This window comes from Vulpes vulpes, chromosome X, assembly GCF_048418805.1.
Source record: "Vulpes vulpes isolate BD-2025 chromosome X, VulVul3, whole genome shotgun sequence".
NCBI lineage: Eukaryota > Metazoa > Chordata > Mammalia > Carnivora > Canidae > Vulpes > Vulpes vulpes.
The window spans coordinates 78,267,269-78,286,987 of NC_132796.1; the positions used below are offsets into that span (position 1 = coordinate 78,267,269).

The 19,719-nt window shown below is 42.7% G+C and overlaps 2 protein-coding genes across 22 annotated transcripts in view; one reads left to right on the forward strand and one right to left on the reverse strand.

The window, feature by feature from the left end:
* The window catches only part of VSIG1 (V-set and immunoglobulin domain containing 1), a 150,445-nt gene that overhangs the window by 17,219 nt on the left and 113,507 nt on the right, over positions 1-19,719 (forward strand). For 14 of the 21 annotated variants that reach the window (XR_011998081.1, XM_072743189.1, XM_072743185.1 and 11 more), the window contains exons 4-12: positions 2,157-3,816; positions 6,332-6,421; positions 13,842-14,012; positions 14,132-14,302; positions 16,992-17,171; positions 18,028-18,198; positions 18,296-18,466; positions 18,779-18,949; positions 19,083-19,253. Coding sequence is in view for 20 of the 21 variants with exons in the window: in XM_072743189.1 (XP_072599290.1) it covers positions 2,157-3,816; positions 6,332-6,421; positions 13,842-14,012; positions 14,132-14,302; positions 16,992-17,171; positions 18,028-18,198; positions 18,296-18,466; positions 18,779-18,949; positions 19,083-19,253 (2,956 nt within the window). In the remaining variant the exon portion in view is untranslated. Of the gene's footprint in view, positions 1-2,156; positions 3,817-6,331; positions 6,422-13,841; positions 14,013-14,131; positions 14,303-16,991; positions 17,172-18,027; positions 18,199-18,295; positions 18,467-18,778; positions 18,950-19,082; positions 19,254-19,719 lie in introns of those variants that run through there. The other 7 variants (XM_072743200.1, XM_072743198.1, XM_072743196.1 and 4 more) reach the window with 2 other exon arrangements.
* TEX13B (testis expressed 13B) lies at positions 9,697-10,981 on the reverse strand. Its single transcript, XM_026014870.2, has 2 exons — positions 10,523-10,981; positions 9,697-10,421 (listed from the first exon to the last, which is right to left on the reverse strand). The coding sequence occupies exons 1-2, from the start codon at positions 10,979-10,981 to the stop codon at positions 9,729-9,731; spliced, it is 1,152 nt and encodes a 383-aa protein (XP_025870655.1). The 3' UTR covers positions 9,697-9,728.

Consider the following 19,719-nt stretch of genomic DNA (forward strand, 5'->3'; position numbering starts at 1 on the left):
TACTAGGAGGACCACTGATGGTCGTCAGGCACCAGATGTACAGAGCTTTATGGCTAGAACAGACCTGTCTGTTTTAGGAGTGATCTAAATTGAGGCCAGCAAATTACAGCCAGTGGGCCAAATCAAACTAGGGACCTGTTTTTGTAAATAAAGTTTTATTAGAAGCAGCCATGCCCGCTCATTTACATATTGTGTATGGCTACCTTCAAGCTTAGATGGCAGAGTTGAATAACTGCAACAGAGACCCAAAAGCCTAAACTACAGAATTTTACAGAGGAAGTTTGCCAACACTTATCTAGATTAGCATTTCTCACGCAGTTCTACAGAGCACCGTTGTCCAGGCCGTAATAACTTTGCTTGTAGGAAAGGGTTCTATAGTCATTTGAGACCAGAAATGCTGGATTAAACCAAGTTAATTAGCCTATTTATTTATTTTTACTGTAGGCCATTTCAGATCCTTTGATATGCTAACATGCATTGAGAAACTCTAAAAGGAGATAAAGGGTGCATTCCCCTTAATTTATTTGACCACTGGACATCTTTCCCACAGCTTTTTAAATATCTTGCAAAATAGTGTTCTAAGGAATACTTATTTGGGAAATGCTAGCTTAGACATTCACTTAACAGAAGTTTGAACTTGATAACTGACTTCTTGGATTATTTTTTCTAGTTGCAGAAAGTGAAAAGCTGTATAGTATGGCATTTAAGCACACAGACCATGACTTTAGACAAACCTTAATCTTAATTAAGTCTCTACCATTTACTTGCTGTTGAACCTTGGACAAGTTATCTAATGTAATAATCAGGACTGGCTACATAATTGATGGGGTGTGGTGTAAAATGAAAAGGCAGGACCCCTTATTCAAAAGTATTAAGAATTTCAAGATAGCAACAGCAGAACATTATACCAATGGGTCCTTCTGAGCATAAGATGTGTGCACAGATTGTACACCCATGAACTCATAACCCTGGTTATAAATTTCAATTTCCTCAGCTATAAAATGTGGATAATACCTACGTATTACGCTAAGTATTATGCTAAGTATTAAATCAGAAATGCATATAAAGAGCTAGTAAAGTATCTGGCACAGAGTGGGAGTAACAAATGGCTTGTTTTTAATTCAAAAGCATTTATAGCTATATGCAATAATTATTGAGTGTCTACTATATGCCAGGCACCATGCTAGGTACTTAACGTATTATGGTGAAGAATACAAATAAGGTCCTTATCTTCATGTAGATTATTGTTTAGTGGGAAAGCAGATAATGAAAAAATAAATAAGACAACTATAAATTGTGATAAGAGCTGTAAAGAGGAGACAGAGGGGAAAGGCAGTAATAGAGAGGACATGATTTTAAATTGAGTGGTCAGGCAAATCCTTTTCTAGGAAGTAATGTTTAAGTTGAGATCTGAAGGGTGAGAAGAAGCTCTCCATGAGAAGGGCAGGAAGAGTGTTCCAGGCAGAGAGAATAGCTAGTGGAAAGGCCCTGAAGTGAGAAATAACATAGCATTTGTGAGAAACTGAAACCAGGCTAATGTGGCTTGAGCGTAGGGACTGAGAAGGAGAGTGATTCGTGGTATACCTTGTAAGATAAGATAAGAGTTTGAGATTTCATATGAAGTGCAGTGAAAAGCTCTTGAAAGGTTTTGGGCATGGCAGTCACATGATATAATTGGTATTTTTAGAAGATCATATTAGCTTCTGTGTGAAGGGGAGCCATAGATAAGCTAGAGTAGATGAGTAGGAGGCTATTTTAGCAGTACAGGAAAGACTTGATAGTGCCCTGTACTTGGGTGGTATTTGAGGATGTAATGATAAATGAAAGGATTGGAGGCTTATTTTGGAGGTATATCTAATAGGCCTTACTAATTGATTGGATTTGGAGGATTCAAGAGAAGGAAAAGAAATAAAAAATGACTCTTAACATTTTTCTGAGCCACTTGGTGGCACCATTTAACTGAGATGAGATGCCTGGGGAGGATTTTTTTTTTGGGGGGGGGGGTGGACACCAATGTAGAAACCAACAGCTCAGCTTTAGACGTGTAAAATTGGAGGACCTATTAAGATGTCCCAAGTGGAGAGGGTGGTATGAGTTATAGTTGTTTGTGTTGTGTAGGATTCTGTGATTACTAACTCTTGGTGTCACCTCATTAGATTACCAGGAAATATTTAGAAAACATCTAAAAGAAAAATACCTAAACATAGGAGTCCATAAATGTTATCACCATGGCAAACATATAGAGTCACGACTGCTTGTTGTAAAAGAACATGGTATATCAGAAAAGACACCGTGTGGGATTCCTCAACAAGATAATTTTATTGATATGGAACACGTATTTGATCCTGATGAAGAGGGCTCCAGTTCATCCCAAACTGTGGTGCTTCAGGGATGTGCGGGGATTGGAAAAACAGCTGTAGTGCACAAGTTCATGTATGACTGGGCAGCAGGAATGGTTACTCCAGGCAGGTTTGACTATCTCATCTATGTAAACTGCAGAGAAATAAACGGTATTGCTAACCTTAGTGCCGCTGACCTGATCACTAACACTTTCCAAGATATAGATGGACCAATCCTGGATGTTATTCCTATGTATCCAGAGAAGCTTCTGTTCATTCTTGATGGATTTCCTGAGCTTCAGTGTCCTGTAGATAACCAGGAAGAGGATCTTAGTGCTAATCCCCAGGAGAAGAAGCCAGTAGAGACCCTCTTATGTAGTTTTGTGAGGAAAAAACTGTTCCCTGAATCTTCCCTGCTGATAACTGCCCGGCCTACAACCATGAAGAAGCTCCACTCTCTGTTAAAACAACATATCCAGGCAGAGATTGTATGGTTTACAGATGCTGAAAAGAGAGCATATTTCTTGAGTCAGTTTTCAGGTGCTACTGTAGCAATGAAGGTCTTTTATGAGCTGCAACAAAATGAAAGCCTTGACATTATGTCGTCTCTTCCCATCATCTCCTGGATGATCTGCAGGGTCCTGCAGTCACAGGGAGATGGCGACAGGACTCTTATGAGGTCACTTCAGACCGTGACTGATGTGTATCTGTTTTACTTCTCCAAGTGCCTTAAAACCCTTACAGGCATCTCGGTGTGGAAGGGACAGAGTTGCCTGTGGGGCCTTTGCTCTTTGGCTGCAGATGGACTGCAGAACCAGCAGGTCCTATTTGAAGTCAGTGACCTCAGGAGACATGGGATAGGAATATATGATATGAATTGCACTTTTCTAAATCACTTTTTGAAAAAAGTTAAAGGAAGTGCCAGTGTCTACACTTTCCTTCACTTCAGTTTCCAAGAGTTCTTGACTGCTGTGTTCTATGTCCTGAAGAATGATAGCAACTGGATGTTTTTTGGTCAAGTGGGAAAAACATGGCAAGAAATATTCCAACAATATGGAAAAGGGTTTTCATCACTAACGATACAGTTCTTATTTGGCCTCTTACATAAAGGAAAGGGAAAGGCTGTGGAAACTATTTTTGGAAGAAAAATCTCTCCAGGACTTCGAGAAGAGTTATTGAAGTGGACTGAGAAAGAAATAAAGGATAAATCTTCTAGGTTACAGATTGAGCCAATGGACTTGTTTCATTGTTTGTATGAGATTCAGGAAGAGGAATATACAAAAGGGATAATTGATGATTTACAGTCAATTATATTGCTTCAACCTACCTATACAAAAATGGACATTCTGGCTATGTCATTCTGTGTAAAAAGCAGTCACAGTCACCTGTCAGTGTCCCTGAAATGTCAGCACCTACTTGGATTTGAGGAGGAAGAGCGAGCCTCTGCATTCATACCACCAGCTTCGGCACTTAATCAGTGAGTATATTAATGTCTTTTCTCCCATGTTTTGGCCTTTAGAAACAATGGGCATTCTAGTTTATTTCAAGTAGTCAGGCACATGATCATTTTTACAATTGTTGATAAGTAAATCTTCTCTGCTTTCCATATTTTATGTCAGTCAATCTAATAAGGATTTATTGAATATCTGTCACATACTGAATGCTAGCCTAAGTAGACAATGAGGAAAGTTAACATTTCTGAGCACTTACTATGTGCCAGGCACTGTGCTAGCCACTGTAAGTGTGTGTGTATATTAGTCTTCACTGTCACTCTGTGAATGTGCTTTATAATTATAAAGTGTTATGAGCATGTAAGTCATCAAGATTATCATTGAGGACTCTGCTATTTTGGTGTTGATGACTATTCTAGAAAAGGTGGTAAGCTTAACATTGAATTGGTCATCACTCTCCTCTACACATACTTCATCACTGAGGCCTCAAAGAGCTCCAGGTTAGTGAGGGCCAGAACTGCACTCCTGTGTATATTGCTGTAAAGCTGGGGCTTTTTCTACCAGGCTTGCACCTTCGCAAAGGGTCCAGAGCTTCACCTTTACAAAGGGTTCAGAGAGGCTTAGGTAAACCACTTAAATAAAACAGATTCTATATACTAAAAATAGAGTTACACTGACTTACTGACTAAAGCAGCCAAGAATATTTGTACCTGTGTTATCTAGAAAATGTCACTGGTCGTAAGTCTGTTCTCAGTACTTGGGTTAAGATGGACATTGCTGGGGTGCCTGGTGGCTCAGTTGGTTAAGTGTCTGACTCTTGATTTCAGCTCAGGTCACCATCTCAGGGTTGTGATATGGAGCCACACATTGGGCTCTGCGCTGAGTGTGGAGCCTGCTTAAGATTGTCTCTTTTCTTCTGCCCTTCCCTCCCTTGTGTGCTCTGTCTCTCAAAAAGAAAAAAGAAAAAAATAAAAGAAAGAAAAGAAAAAATATGGACATTGCAACTCTTTTAGTTGTGGGACCAGCTGAGGGGTAGGGGACCTTAAGAAGAAGCGAGTGGGCAGTCTGTACTTGGGAGAGAGTAGTCTAGTCTTTTCTTTGATACTTTTATTTCCTCATTGGGCAGTACCATAGAGGTAGAAATGAGCATGGGATATGTGTGTTTGAGGGAAGTGGGAAGGGGAAGGGGAAGGGAAGTGCAGCAAGAGTTATGTTCGGGACTAGAGTGGAAGGGGGTAGAAGTTACATGGAATTGGAATTACCGAGGACCTTGGCTACTGTGTCTTGACAAGTTCTTGACAGCTTCAACCCAACTGTATATTGTAGAGTAAAATAATGGCCAAATACATAGAGAATTTTTAAACACTGAAAGAAACAAAAAGGGGTCCCTGGTTCATTCTGAATTTCCAGAAAATCAGCCTTAAATGAAGCCTCTGTCTTAGCCCTATTGCCTTTATCAGAGGGCTTAAACTTTCTTCAAAATTTAACTGAAAATATTCCTTTCATAAGCATGGTGACTGAGAGTTTACTATTGAACTTTTCTAGTTGCTTTTTTTTTGTTCGAGTATAATTAATATACAGTGTTGTATCAGTTTCAGGTATACTATATGGTGATTCAATGGTTGTATCCATTTCTCATTGCTTGTCAAGAGAAGTGTACTCTTAATCCCCTTTACCTATTTCACCCATCCTCCACCCACCTCTCCTCTGGCAATCACCAATTTGTTCTCTGTATTTTGAACCTGCTTATTTTTTCTTTTTCTTTGCTCATTTTATTTCTTAAATTAGCATATGAGTGAAATTGTATGGCATTTGTCTTTCTGATTTCTTTCACTTAGCATAATACCCTCTACGTCCATCCACATTGTTGCAAAATGGCAAGATTTCATTTTTTTATGGCTGCATTCCATTGTATATATTTGCCACATCTTCTTTATCGATCCATTGGTGGACACTTGGGCTCCTTCCATAAAAAATGTGGCTGTTGTAAATAATGCTGCTATAAACATAGGGGTGCATATATATTTTTGAAGTATTTTTTTTTCTTTGGGTGTTCTTCAAAAAACTAAAAATAGAAGTACCATAAGAACTCTTCTAGTTTTCGGTGATTGTTAATTTTACTATTAGTACTGGCAACCAAGCAATAGTTGTATTATAAAGATAGCTTGGGCAAGTCATTTGACTTGTCTCAGCCATCTGCAAAATGGTGATTAAAATTTCCATTATTGCATTGAGGACCAGCTAAGATGATCTGTATATGGCAAGTGCTTACCTTGGTGCCTGACACACAGTGACATAGCTTGGGCTTTGAAGTGAGACCTGAGTGCTGACTTTCCTACTATTCCTACCTATGTGACCTTAGGCAAAAACCGTAACTTTTTTGTGCCTTAATTACCTTATCTGCAAAATGGGGTAATGCCGCTTAAGGCTTTTGGAAGAGGCAAATGAATACTAGTATGGTAAGAGAAGCCAAAATTAGCCTTTTACTTAAATTTTTAACTCTTTGGTTTTAAATTATTTTTGCTTTTTCATCTCTTTTAGGTCCTCACAGCTGTGCAATCTGCCAGCATCTCGGCTACAATTGCTCTGCCAAGCACTGTGTAATCCATACTGTAAAATCAAAGACCTGAAGTAAGTTGAACTTCTCTTTATAATACTCAGGTATTTGCAAGGTAGAGATGGGGCCGCTAGAAATTGCGCTCCCAGCTGACCAGACCTGAAAGCAAAATAGAACTAGTGCTCAGCTTCTCCATAGCAGAACAGCAACTGAGAAGATACGCTACAAACCTAGAAGGAGTAGGGAGTCAGGCATAGATCCCTGCCAGCCCCTCCAGCCTCTTCCCCTTTTGTATGTGCTATTTTTGCCATAGCGAGTAGGTGGCAGATTAAAACATCCAAAAGATTTGTGTCTGGCACACCTCCTGGACCTACCCCCTTCTCCCTGGTTGTCACTGTCGTCCTCCTTGGTTTTCTTTGTTGGGTCCTATTCCACTTAGTGCTGCTCAGTGATCTTTTTCTCTCCCACGGTGCCTCACCTCCATCTGCTGTAGTTATTTCCCAGAGTGCCATTGCTCAGAAGCTTCCCACCCGCACCGTGACTGTCATTTCTTGTTCTTTCAGGTGTCTTTCTGCTTATCAGCCTACATCAGGAGCACACAAGCAGGAGCCCTCTTGTTTCCAAATCCCTCAGCACAGATCAGTGTCTGTTCTCCTTCCCTCCTGTCTGAGGAAGAGGTGACCTTTCCAAATCTACCCAAGCCAGTAAATAACACTTTTTTGGGTATTTTTGTAAGCATTTATTTTACTTTACACAACACAGAAATATATGAAAATCTAAAAGCCCTCCACCCCACTGTCCCAAATCCCACCCCACTTTATATCCCCAGCACCTCACCTGCCGCTTACTGTCCCAACCCTGATCTTACCCTCACTAGGTAATTCCTTGTTTGCTAAATGTCTTTCCAGATCTTTTTTCTATGCTTTTTCAAACATTAATCTAGAACATAAAGCACACATAAATCTATAATATACATATCATACATATGCAGAGTTACAGAACTTTGGGGAGTTTTGTTTCACACACACACACAAAATTGGCTGTCATATTTTTTTTCATTGAATAGTTCAGTGGATAATGCCTCCAATAGAATAAGCAGAGTCTATCTCCTTATATATATTATGTTTTTAGGCTTTCTTCAGCTGTTTCCTTCCCCATGGTTCAAGTTTTTCCCACATTCCAGAGAACTCTCTTTCAGCCCTGTGCCCTACCCCCACTCCTTCCCTTCATAGCCTGGAGTCCTTAGAGGGCTCCCCATAACTGCACTTCCTTGCTTCCTATTTATTCCCCAGTCCTTGTGGTTTGGCTTCTGTCCCTCCCCAGCCCAGATATGCTCAAAGATCAAAAGTGAATACCAGACCCAGTAAACCCTTTTCACCTCCTATCTATCTTAGGCCTCCCCTGTAGCTCTGGGCATTGCTGAGGATGCTCTCCTTGCAACTTTCTCCCCTCCCCTGCCCCCATCTTCACTATCCCTAAAGACCTCATTGCTTCCATGGTTACCAAACAGTGGCAGTTTTGCTCTCTGGTGGACAAGTAGCAATATCTGGCAACATTTTTGGTTGTCACAACTTAGGAGTAGAGAGTTAGGCGTCTAATGGGTAGATGCCAGGGATTCTGCCAAACATCCTGCAGTGTACTGGACAGCCCCCTGCAACAAATAATTATTCATTCTCAAGTGTCGAGAGTGATGAGGCTGGGAAACCCTGTCCTAGAAAGACGTAAAGAAGCCCAGAGATATTTCTGAAAATGTAGGTTAGGGACCTTGCCCCCAACCCTGATGATTGTCCACACCTGCCCCAATAGGAGACAGCCCAGAATCACAACCAGCTGGTGTAGAGCTATCCCAGGGCCATGACAGCTTCAGGCTCTAGACCCATAGTCCCTGGGTGATATCCAGGGCTCCTCCTGTTGTGTTGTCTTACTCTGGTCTAGGTGTGACACTTCACCATCCTTCCACCTGTGGGCTAAACCATACATTTAGTCTCCCTCAACACCACTTAATCATGAGAAAGGAGACAAAGACCATTCTCTCCTCTTTTCCCAGTTTACCCCCCCCCCGAAACTGATTTCCCTTTGGGATACGTTTATTTCACATTCATGAATTTACTGAGACCGTTGTAGCCAGATTCCCCCTCCCACTATTATTCTGGTGATGGGTTGGGGGAGGGAATCCCTCAGGATAACATCATACTTTGGTCTGTTGTCTAAACTGGCAAACCATCTGGGCACTCTAAGTTGCTGACTCACCTCTTTGGCAGTGGTGTGAGTTCCCAGTTCTCCCATTGGGGAATGGGGAGGGTTCTCCTGTTGTGGAGCTATATACAGCCATAGAAGTCCTTGTCTGCAGCTAGTGATGGTATCTCCTGTTTGTAGTCCTGATAGGTTTCTTAGGGGTGGCAAATCTTTGGGGAAGCCCAGAGTTAACCCCAGGCCTGTTTTTGATTATTTCTTGAGATAAAACTTGTTCAGAACATGAACAAGCTTCCTGTCTGGTTCATTCCTGGGGACTCTTGGGATGCAGGCATCCTCACTACCCATAACTCTCTGACACTCCTCCCCAGCCAGTTCTGACATTTTCTTTGATCTGTGGTGTGTAACTATTCTTCTGGTACCCATTTATGACTTGGAAATAATCTCGTTGCCCAGAACAGGAACCCACTCAAATTAGTTTAAAGCAATGGGGATCTGTGGAGATTGGATTTTCATGTAGCACAATTGCAGAAAGTGGAAAAGTGGTCATGCCACCACTCACTCTCTCCATCTGTGGAGTTGCAAGATCAATTCCTGTGCTTTTTTGTACCTTCTCTGCTTCCTGAGACCTCATGCTGGCATCCTCTAAGAACTGGGCTTCTATTAAGTGCACAGTTCTGCTCCCTGACAGCCAGGGCCAGGCCTTGGCTATGGCCTTGGCATTCATGACTCTGAACTTGACCCTAATTCCAAATGACCCACTGATTCCATAGCATCAACCTATGGAATCTGCCTCTCTGTTCAGATTTTCTAGTGTGAGATCCTGTCCATTCCTGCTCCAATCATATAGCCTAGGTGGGAAGAAGGGTGAGTTGGTCATATACATAGCTGCTCAGGTCCACCAGATTACTAGGGTTAGTGAGAGAGATACACACTAAGAAGCTACGGTGCTTCTGGGGTGTGGAATGTTAATACTCTGGAACAAAAAAGGGGTCATCAAAATATAAAATGTCTATCTCTGTCAATCTACAGTCTCTCCACTTCCCACCCCACTTCCCTCGCACTCTCTTAGCCTCATTCTCCCAATCATCCCTTGCCAACCCTCAGTTCCCTCCCTCCTTTCCCCCCCTTTCCCCAAAATTGATTTCCCACTAGGACAGGTTTCTGTTCTGTTTCACATTTCTGAATTTACTGAGGGCTTTGCAGCCAAATTCCCCTCCCACAGCGGAAGCAGATTTCCCTCCGTGAAAAATTCACAGCTTTACACCAAGGGCAGTCCCAATCCCCAGGCCTGCGAAATATGGGAGGTCTTCTCTGCTGATAGGGTTCAGAGTCTCTCCTGTCTCTTTGGGATTCTTGAGTTCCTGTTCCCTGAGACCCCGCATCAGACCACACGCTAACATCAGAGGGCTTCCAGTGTAGAGATGTTGGAAATGGAGCTCCTGCAGTGAATGTTGCTGCTGGTGGGGATGGTGCGGGTGCAGGCGGGAAGGGGGATGAGGGGCAAGAGTAGGAGTATGTGAATGAGGCAGGGAGCTGGACAGGAAGGGGCGATGGTGCGACTCTGGACCCAGGCTTGAGGGTCCCAGAGAAATAAAACATGGCTGTTTCCACTGACCTGAGATCTCCCTCCCTCTGCCCACCAGTGGTGTAATTTTTCCGCTCCACAGCTCCCAGCAGCTGCATGAGGCCTCTACTCATCGCCTTTGCAGTTTCTGCCCCCTCTGCATCCTTCTGTCTTCTTCTTCCTCTTCCTGTGGCACCAGCAGCGGTAGTAGAAGTAGCAGCAGCTCTAGCCTCATCTTCCTCCTCACTTGCTCCCCCTGTCCCAGTCTCACAGGCAGTGGCCAGGCCTGGCTCCTCTGAGACCCCGCCCTGCTCCTGGGTAGACCCCAGCTGTTGGAGAGAAGAGAGCAGGTTTGAGATCCATTCTGGGAGTGGGGCAGGGAGACAGGGCGGGGATCAAGTAAAGATAATCTTACAACCTGGAAGAGCTTCCACCTTAGTAGATCCCGTTCCTTCTGCATCTCTGCCAGGTTGGACTGGGCCAGCCGCAGCCGAAAGGCTGCCTCCTTGCGCTCCATCTCCTGCTGCTCTGTGAATTCCTTTAGGTCTGAGGCCAAGGCATGTGCTGCCGACTTATGTAGTTTGGCAAAATCGTGCAGCCAGTGTACCCTATGCTTGTGTAACTGGCCCTGCCTACGGGCGAAACGCACGCCCAGGGCCAGGCTGCTCCAGGCACAGGCCTCTTTGGCCTCGCTGGACACTGTGGTGTCCTCCAGGATGGTCCTGAGCTTGTTCTCCACCTCCTTCCAGGACAGGGATAGATTCTCAATGTAGAACTCAGGGCCTTTTGTGTGCCCAGCCATTTTCTCATTGATGAAAGCTACCACATTGTCATGCTGGAACCCCCCAGTGGGGTCGTCAGATTTCAAGGCCATGATGACTGAGTACTTTAGGGGTTTGGCTGGCCCTGTGGAAATGAATCAACCAGGTGTCCACTCTGCGGGGGCCCTCACAGCCCCCCCTGCCGTCCCACCCCAATGTCGCCCCTACCTCAGCCGGGTCTCCTCCCATCAGTTTGCCCTGCCCCTCCTCCCTCAGATCCTCTTAGAGGTCCCCTAAGGCTTGCCCCACGCTAGTACACCTCCCACCAAGCCTCACTTCTCCAGTGGAGACCAGACAGTATGCAGGGCTAACCGCCCGCCTACTAAAACCAAAGAGAAACCGCACCTTTCTCTCCAAGGGCTCCGAGAAAAGGAAGTCTTGGGGCCAACCCTCGAGGCTTTTACTCTGGGACTGTTCCAACTTCCAGAGACAGTGGGGGGGGGAGGGAATTTTTGAGGATGGTTCCTCCCAAATGCCAGGACATAAGAGAATCTGCTACGTTGGTGAAAGTCAGTGAAGGTGGGAAACAATAGGAGTGGTTAGAAAAGACTTAGAATCGAGACTGTGAAGTACTGGTAATTGAGTACAAGAAGTCTCACCCCCCTCCATAATGGATTGTCCCACGCCGAGGGGCCATTGCCTCTTAGAAATGGAATGTTCTAGAACTAGAAGCAGCCCCAATCGCTCAGTGACCTTTCATATCCCTTGGAGGAAGAGGGGGGTGCCAGGGAACAGTTTTATCGCCCATTGGCTCAGCACTGAACGTTGTAATTGCCCTAAACGGTCTTAAATTCTGGCCATTTCACCCGGAAACCAAGTCTCGATTCTGTCCACCTTCACGCTCCCACTATCCTAGTCCAGCTTCCCCAACCTGTATTTCTTCCCTGGACTACCGCCGCCGTCTGATACTGGTTTGTCTCCTGCCTACCCAGACATCAGAGGAAATTGAGCATGTGAGTTTAAACCTCCAATGGCTTTCTGAAGCCACTGGATAAATCAGACAGACTTAAGGTGTAATCCTGCTTTGCCGCTTACTATATGACGTTCTGCTATAATTGAATCTTAGTTTCTACCTATGGGCCCACCGTGAGAACTGAATGACAAAGTGCATATAAAGTTGATGTAATGTTTTTTCTGGTCACATTTTTGTAAAAATATACAAATTCTGTGTGTGTGTGTGTGTGTGTGTGTGTATGTATGTTTCTATGAGCTTGGAGAAAGGAGTGGGAAGATATACACCAGACTCTCATCTCTAGGAGGTGGAGTTGGAGAGGAGGTTTAGAAAAAGTATTCTATCTTTTTAAAATATATCTTCTATGATTTCATTTGTTACAAGGAACATATATCTCTATATGTATGCATGCATTAAAAACCTGGAAAGTCACATACCAAAATGTTAACAGTGGTTATTTTGGAGTGGTAGGAATATTGTACATAAAAAACTTTACTCTTTATATTTTGTCTATTGTAGAAATTGTTTATATTAATCACATTTTTTAAAAATTTTAAACTATTTTTTGTAACTTGTGATCATTTTATATAATTTTTAAATACCTATAATGTGAAAGTATACCTGTGAACTCACCTTTCCCTAACCTAGAAGATAATTACTTAATAGTTTGAGAGCTATATATGTCGTTCTAGTCTTTTAAGATAGGCCATAGCAAATACAGTTGACCCTTTGAACAACCTGGGGTTTGGACTGTGGAGGTTTACTTCTGTGTGGATTTTTATTTTATTTTTTTAAATATTTAATTTATTTATTCATGAGAGACCCACAGAGAGAGAAGCAGAGACACAGGCAGAGGGAGAAGCAGACTCCATGCAGGGAGCCTGATGTGGGACTTGACCCTCGGTCTCCAGGATCACACCCCTGGCTGAAGGTGGCGCTAAACCACTGGGCCACTGGGGCTGCTCCTGTGTGGATTTTTAAAATCAGTACAGTACTATAAATGTATTTTTTCTAACTTATGATTTTCTTAGTAACATTTTTTTCCTCCAGTTTACAATAAGATAGTATGTAATACGTATAACATACAAATCTGTGTTAGTTGACTATTTTATCGTGGTTTTTAAAAAGATTTTATTTGTTTATTCATGAGAGAGACAGAGAGAGGCAGAGACACAGGCGGAGGGAGAAGCAAGCTCCATGCAGGGACCCCAAGGTGGGACTCGATCCCAGGACCCTGGGATCACACCCTGAGCCAAAGGCAGAAGCTCAACCGCTGAACCACCCACATGTCCCGACTATTTTATTGTTAAGGCTTCTTTCTGGTCATCAATAGGCTAATAGTGGTCAAGTTTGGGGGAAGTTAAACATTACAGGCAGATTTTCAACTGTGTGGAGGTCAGAGCCTCTAACCCCTGAGTTGTTCAAGGGTCAGATGTAATTGGCAGTTTCTCAAACAAAACATCCTCTCACTTGTCTACTGGACTTTGCACAGGATGCTCCATGAGTGGGTTGTCCCTTGGCCTCTCCTGTTCTCCTTGCTCCCATTCTCTTCATCCACCTAACTCCTGTTCAATTTCTATTCCCCTTTCACAGCAGTGCTCAAGTATTTCTTTCTCTTACAACTATTTCTTGATCCTCCAGCTCCCATCCTGAGGTAGGCTGAATTATGCCACCCTTCTGTGTCCCCATGATACTTTGTGCATACCACTTGCAGTACTTTTCACACTGTATTATAATCCATGATTTTCTGATTTTTTGCCCCATCAACTGGACATTCCTGTAAGGCCAGGTCTAAGTCTTAATTATTTTTGTGTTTTCAGCATCTGGCATAGTGGTAAGCACTCAAAAAATTAATTGCTGAGTGGACTGAAAGAATTAATTACATCTGTAAGGTACAAACAGATACCTTTAAAGAGAGTCTTATTTTCTTTCTTCTCTAAAATGTCTTTTTCTCCATACAGACTGATTTTCTGCCACCTCACAGCTTCTTGTGGTAAGGACCTCTCTTTAGTATTTGAAACTAACCAGTATTTGACAGATTTGGAGTTTGTAAAAAATACTCTGGAAGATTCAGGAATGAAGCTTCTGTGTGAAGGATTAAGAAAGCCAAACTGTGTCTTACAGACATTGAGGTAACTTAATTGCAGGAGAATTTGTTGTCTGTGTTCATAGCATTTTTTTGTCAATTTCTGTTTGCATGGGGTGGTTACGCATGAGCAAGATAATGAGGTCATTCTTCTCTTCACTGTAGATTGTACCGATGCCTTCTCTCTCCTGCTTCTTGTGGGGCACTGGCAGCTGTTCTTAGCACCAGCCAGTGGCTCACTGATCTGGAATTCAGTGAAACAAAATTGGACACTTTGGCTTTGAAATTGCTTTGTGAAGGCTTAAAAGACCCGAATTGCAAATTACAGAAGCTCAAGTAAGTGGTAACCATTAGTTTCCTTACTGCGAGAAAAAAAAAAAAATTAAATATACAACCAAGATGGATGCTGTGTGATCAACACATTTCAAAGAGTCATGGAGAAGACTAAAAGTGACAGTCCCTAAATTGTTCCTATGCAAAAAGTTTAGGAAAAGAATTTTTTTTATTGTAAGCGGCAGTAATATCAATGACTATAACAATAGCCCGCACTTACTGAAGTATGACTTCGTGCTAAGCATTGTGCCGACTGCTTTGTATCTATGATTTCCTTTAATTGTACAACAGTTCTGAGAGGTTTCAGATTATCGTATCCATTTTAACAGATGAGGAAATGGGGATCCGAGGCCATAAGACTAAATAACATGGCAAAGGCACAATTCAGAACTCACATGAATCTAACTTCAAAGTCCCATGGTAATAGTTTTAATAAAAAAATTTATTGTATATGTATTAGCATTCTCCAGAGAAACAGAACAAAGAAGATGTATATAAATCTACAGTTGACCCTTGAAAAACACAGAGTTGGACAGCCCGGGTGGCTTAGTGGTTTAGTGCCGCCTTCAGCCCAGGGTGTGGTCCTGGAGACCCGGGATTGAGTCCCATGTCGGGCTCCCTGCATGGAGCCTGCTTCTCCCTCTGCCTCTCTCTCTCTCACTCTCTCATGAATAAATAAATAAAATCTTAAAAAAAAGAAAAAGGAAAAAACAAAGGGTTTGAGGTACTTTAAACTCCCCCTAGTCAAAAATCCACATATAACTTTTGACCTTCCAAAAGTTTAATAGCCTTGCTATTGACTGGAAGACCAACAGATAACATGAACAGCTGGCTGACATACATTCTGTATGTGATATATATTTATATTGTATTCTTACAAGGAAGTAAACTGGAGAAAAGAAAATGTTATTAAGAAAATCATAAGGAAGGGAAAATACATTTATAGTACTGTCCTGCATTTATTAAAAAAAATTCGTATTTAAGTGAATCCATGCAGTTCAAACCTGTGTTCTTCAAGGGTCAACTATATGGAGATTTATTTTAAGGAATTGGCTCATGTAAATTATGGTGGATGTCAAGTTCAATATTTACAAAATAGGCCAACAAGCTAGAGACATGGGGAAAGCTCATGTTGCAGTTCAAGTTCAAAGGTATTCTGCTAGGAGAAATCTCTTTTCTTCCCTGGGAGGTCAGTCTTTTTCTGAAAGACCTTCAACTAATTAGATGAGGCCCACCCAAATTATGGAGGGTAAGTTACTTTACTCAGAGTCTACTGATTTAAATGTTAATCTCATCTAAAAATTACCTTCCCAGGGATCCCTGGCTGGCGCAGCGGTTTGGTGCCTGCCTTTGGCCCAGGGCGCGATCCTGGAGACCCGGGATCGAATCCCACGTCGGGCTCCCGGTGCATGGAGCCTGCTTCTCCCTCTGCCTGTGTCTCTGCCTCTCTCTCTCTCTCTCTCTGTATGACTATCATAAATAAAAAAAAAATTACCTTCCCAGATACATCTAGAATAAGTTTTGACCAAATATCTGGTTATATGACCTAGCCAATGTGACACAATTAACTTGCACAATAAATATGTGGGTTATTTATTTTCAAGTAGATTCCATGTCCAATGTAGAGCCCAATGTGGGGCTTGAACTCACTACTCTGAGAGAAGACCTGAGCTGAGATCAGGAGTCAGATGCATAACTGACTGAGCCATCTAGGTACCCCATATGTGTTTTTTTTTTTAATTTTTTAAAAGATTTTATTTATTCATGAGAGAGAGAGAGAGGTTGGCAGAGACATAGGCAGAGGGAGAAGCAGGCTCCATGCAGGAAGCCCAATGCGGGACTAGATCCTGGGACTCCAGGATCATGCCCTGAGTCAAAGGCAGACGCTCAACCGCTGAGCCACCCAGGTGTCCCTTCTGCTTTTTTTTTTTTAAGCAAAAGCTCTTTAAAGCTTTCTAAACTTCACTTTGAAACTCTTCCTGCCTACCAAATGCCTCCATTTAAAATTTCTAAATTGGGGAGATATAGACATGTTTATTTACGAGCCCTCTTCAAGGCTAAGGTTGGAGCCTGGTAACTCAAGAGAAAATTGAGGACTCCAAGATTGTAGTATATGTCATAGAAATTCTGGAAAGGGTTGGAAGAAAAAGTTGATAGTTCAAGAAACTAGACTACTTAATATGAAGAAACAAAGACTGAGAAGACAGGAAGGTCAGTAAAAACCACTCTTCATCCTAAAGAAAATATTATGTATATAAAATATTATATTATGATGATGGGCTGGGTCTCTGTAAGGATGGAAAATTAATAAATAATGGACTTTTAGATCTTTTGATTGTAAAGCTTAATTAAAGATATTATAGAATTTCCCTCATGGGATTTGAAAATAGCTATGAGATAGAATTCTACATTCATGCAGGGGGTTAAAATGAGATGAAGTCACTTTGATATTTACTCCCAACACTTTTTGGAGGGGCAGTCAACACTTACTGAATCCTACTGGGGAATACAGTGTTGTGAGAGCAAAGTACGATTCTCTCTCTCTCCTGGAGGCTGTGACATTATCAAGGTTGGCAGTCTTGTATGAGTGGACCTTTATTTTCTCTGCTCCTGAGGTATTGTGGGTAGGGGGCGGGTGAGTAGGACAGGAAAGCAGCCAATTCTGTCTGTGTTCATCTTTCTTTCTCTCCAGGTTGTGTGCTAGCTTTCTCCCTGAAAGCTCAGAGGTTGTTTGCAAGTACCTTGCCTCTGTTCTCATTTGCAATCGAAACCTCACTGAACTGGACCTGAGTGAAAATCCCCTGGGAGACACAGGGGTGAAGTATCTTTGTGAGGGTCTCAGACATTCCAACTGTAAAGTGGAGAAACTAGAGTAAGTTTCTTGGAACTGTCTGGCATTGTATTATGGCTATTGAACTTGTTGAATGCCTGCTATGTGCCAGGATCTATGCTTGGTGCTTGGCAGAAGTTATTTCACCTTCATGCACTAAATCCAACAAGATGGATTTATTTTAAAGGTTTTATTTATTTATTCATGAGAGACACAGAGAGAGAGAAAGGCAGAGACACAGGCAGAGGAAGAAGCAGGCTCCGTGCAGGGAGCCTAATGTGGGACTCAATCTGGGGACCCCAGGATCACGCCCTGAGCTGAAGGCAGATGCTCAACCACTGAGCCACTCAGGCATCCCCAAGATGGATTTTTTTCATTCCCGTTGTACAGATGAGGAAACTGAAGATCACAGGGAAAAGTGACTTGTCCAAGGTCATACCACTCAAAAGTGATATCGTGGTGACTCCAAAATCTGTCTCCAAATCTCCTGATCTTTCCAGTATATATACTACCATCTTGCATGTTTACAGGAATGACACCACTTAAATATTAACTCTATAGGGGATACCCATATACACCCAATGCTGGACTAGAGGTGGGTAGAGTTATCAGAAGGACAAGTGATAAGGCTGCCCTTAAGGACATACAGATATGAAACAATTGGAGAGCAACACAGTTCAATGTGTGATGAAGTTCTCAATACTTTGGAATCATTTAGAGATGCCACATGAATCCAGGGAAAGGTAGGGGGTCACTGTGAGCCGGAGACTTCAAAAGGAGGCTTTTGTGAAGGAAGTGCACCAAGAGTTAGAATTTGAAGCATGGCTAGAACTTAGGAAAACATTCTCAGGAAGTTAAAAGTGAGCAGTGGCTGATTTTTCTTCTTTTTTCTTGGTAGCTTGAGCACATGTTGCCTAACGGATGCTAGCTGTATGGAGCTTTCTTCCTTCTTGCAAGTGAGTCAGACATTAAAAGAGCTGTTTGTGTTTGCCAATACCCTAGGGGACACAGGAGTACAGCATCTTTGTGAAGGTCTGCAGCATACGAAGGGTATTCTCGAGAATCTCGTGTAAGTGTCCGCTTCTCCTTGTTCTCATGGGCCTTGGCACTTGAGGTTCAGTAGGACTCCATGGTTAACAGCCACCTTGGTATTCCCATTCCTCCAGGCTTTCTGAATGTTCCCTTTCTGCAGCTTGTTGTGAGTCCCTTTCCCAAGTCCTGAGCTCCAGCCGGAGCCTGACAAGGCTGCTTCTGATTAATAACAAAATTGAAGATTTGGGACTGAAATTGCTGTGTGAAGGATTAAAACAGCCTGACTGCCCTTTAAAGGATCTGGCGTAAGTATTGTGGACTAAAGCCACAGGCATAGTTTCCTGATGTTTCAGCAACTCTTAAAATTAAATGAGTATTTTTTTTTTTTTTTGGCCTCGTGATTGAATCTTCAAGGAAGCAATACATGAAGAACCAGATAATTTAGGGAGAATAAATGTTCCCTTCTCTACAATCTCTGTTTGGCTCTGGCCTATGGGATTTTTTTTTACATGACACTGTGTGTTTCTAATGTGTTTTTCTCATGGGCAAACAGAATTCCTAAAGTAATTCAGTGCAGATGAAATGATGCCAGCCTTCTCTACCTTACTTCCTGGCAGACTATGGACCTGCCACCTGACTGGAGAGTGCTGTCAGGATTTGTGCAATGCACTCTACACCAATCAGTACCTAAGAGACCTTGACCTCAGTGATAATGCTTTAGGGGACGAGGGTATGCAGGTGCTGTGTGAAGGGCTGAAACACCCCTCCTGCAAACTGCAGACTTTGTGGTAAGTATACTGGGACCTTTTGCTCACTGGGCTCTTGTTCCAGGCTGTCTCTATATGGTATGAGGGGGTCATTGCAGAACTCGGAATAAAACTGGTTTCTTTCTTGAATCTTCAAACCACCCCTGCCCCGCAGGTTAGCAGAATGTCATCTCACAGATGCGTGCTGTGGAGCCCTTGCCTCTGTCCTCAGCAGAAACGAGAACCTAACATTGCTAGACCTAAGCGGAAATGACCTCAAGGATTTTGGAGTGCAAATGCTCTGTGATGCACTGCTTCAGCCAATATGTAAACTACAGACATTCTAGTAAGTTACTATGGCGGGGTGGGGGGGGGCGGCGGGCAGGAAGGGAGAGGGTCAAGACAGACATGTTGGGTTTGATCATAGCCCATTGCAGTCAGGAAAGAAGAAAAACTGAGGCAAGCCATGCCTAGGCAAAATATCAAAAGTAAGTAAAATGACCAGTAGGCCTCCTCCTTAGACACGGGCAGAGAAAGAGGCAGAGAACAGGCAGCACTGGATATCACTGCTAAGAGAACAACATGGTGTAGGGAAAAGAGTACCACATCTAGATTCTGTTAGGTCTGGCTTAAATACCAGGTTTAGCACCTACTAGCTACATGGCCATGCTTACTTAACCTCCCTGTACTTTAGTATCACTGTCTGTAAAATGGAGCCAATACTAGTACCTGACTATCTGGTGTTAACGAGGAGATTGAATGAAGTGAAACGTTAATTAAAGATGTACCTAGTACAACCTTTGGCACATAGA

What these genes read in the sequence shown, in the direction of transcription:
- TEX13B (XM_026014870.2), bottom strand. Translation starts at nt 10,981, where the DNA reads ATGGCCTTGAAATCTGACGACCCCACTGGGGGGTTCCAGCATGACAAT. An exon ending in GGTGGAAGCTCTTCCAGGTT is followed by an intron (nt 10,422 to 10,522) that starts GTAAGATTATCT and finishes GGGTCTACCCAG; the next exon opens with GAGCAGGGCGGGGTCTCAGA.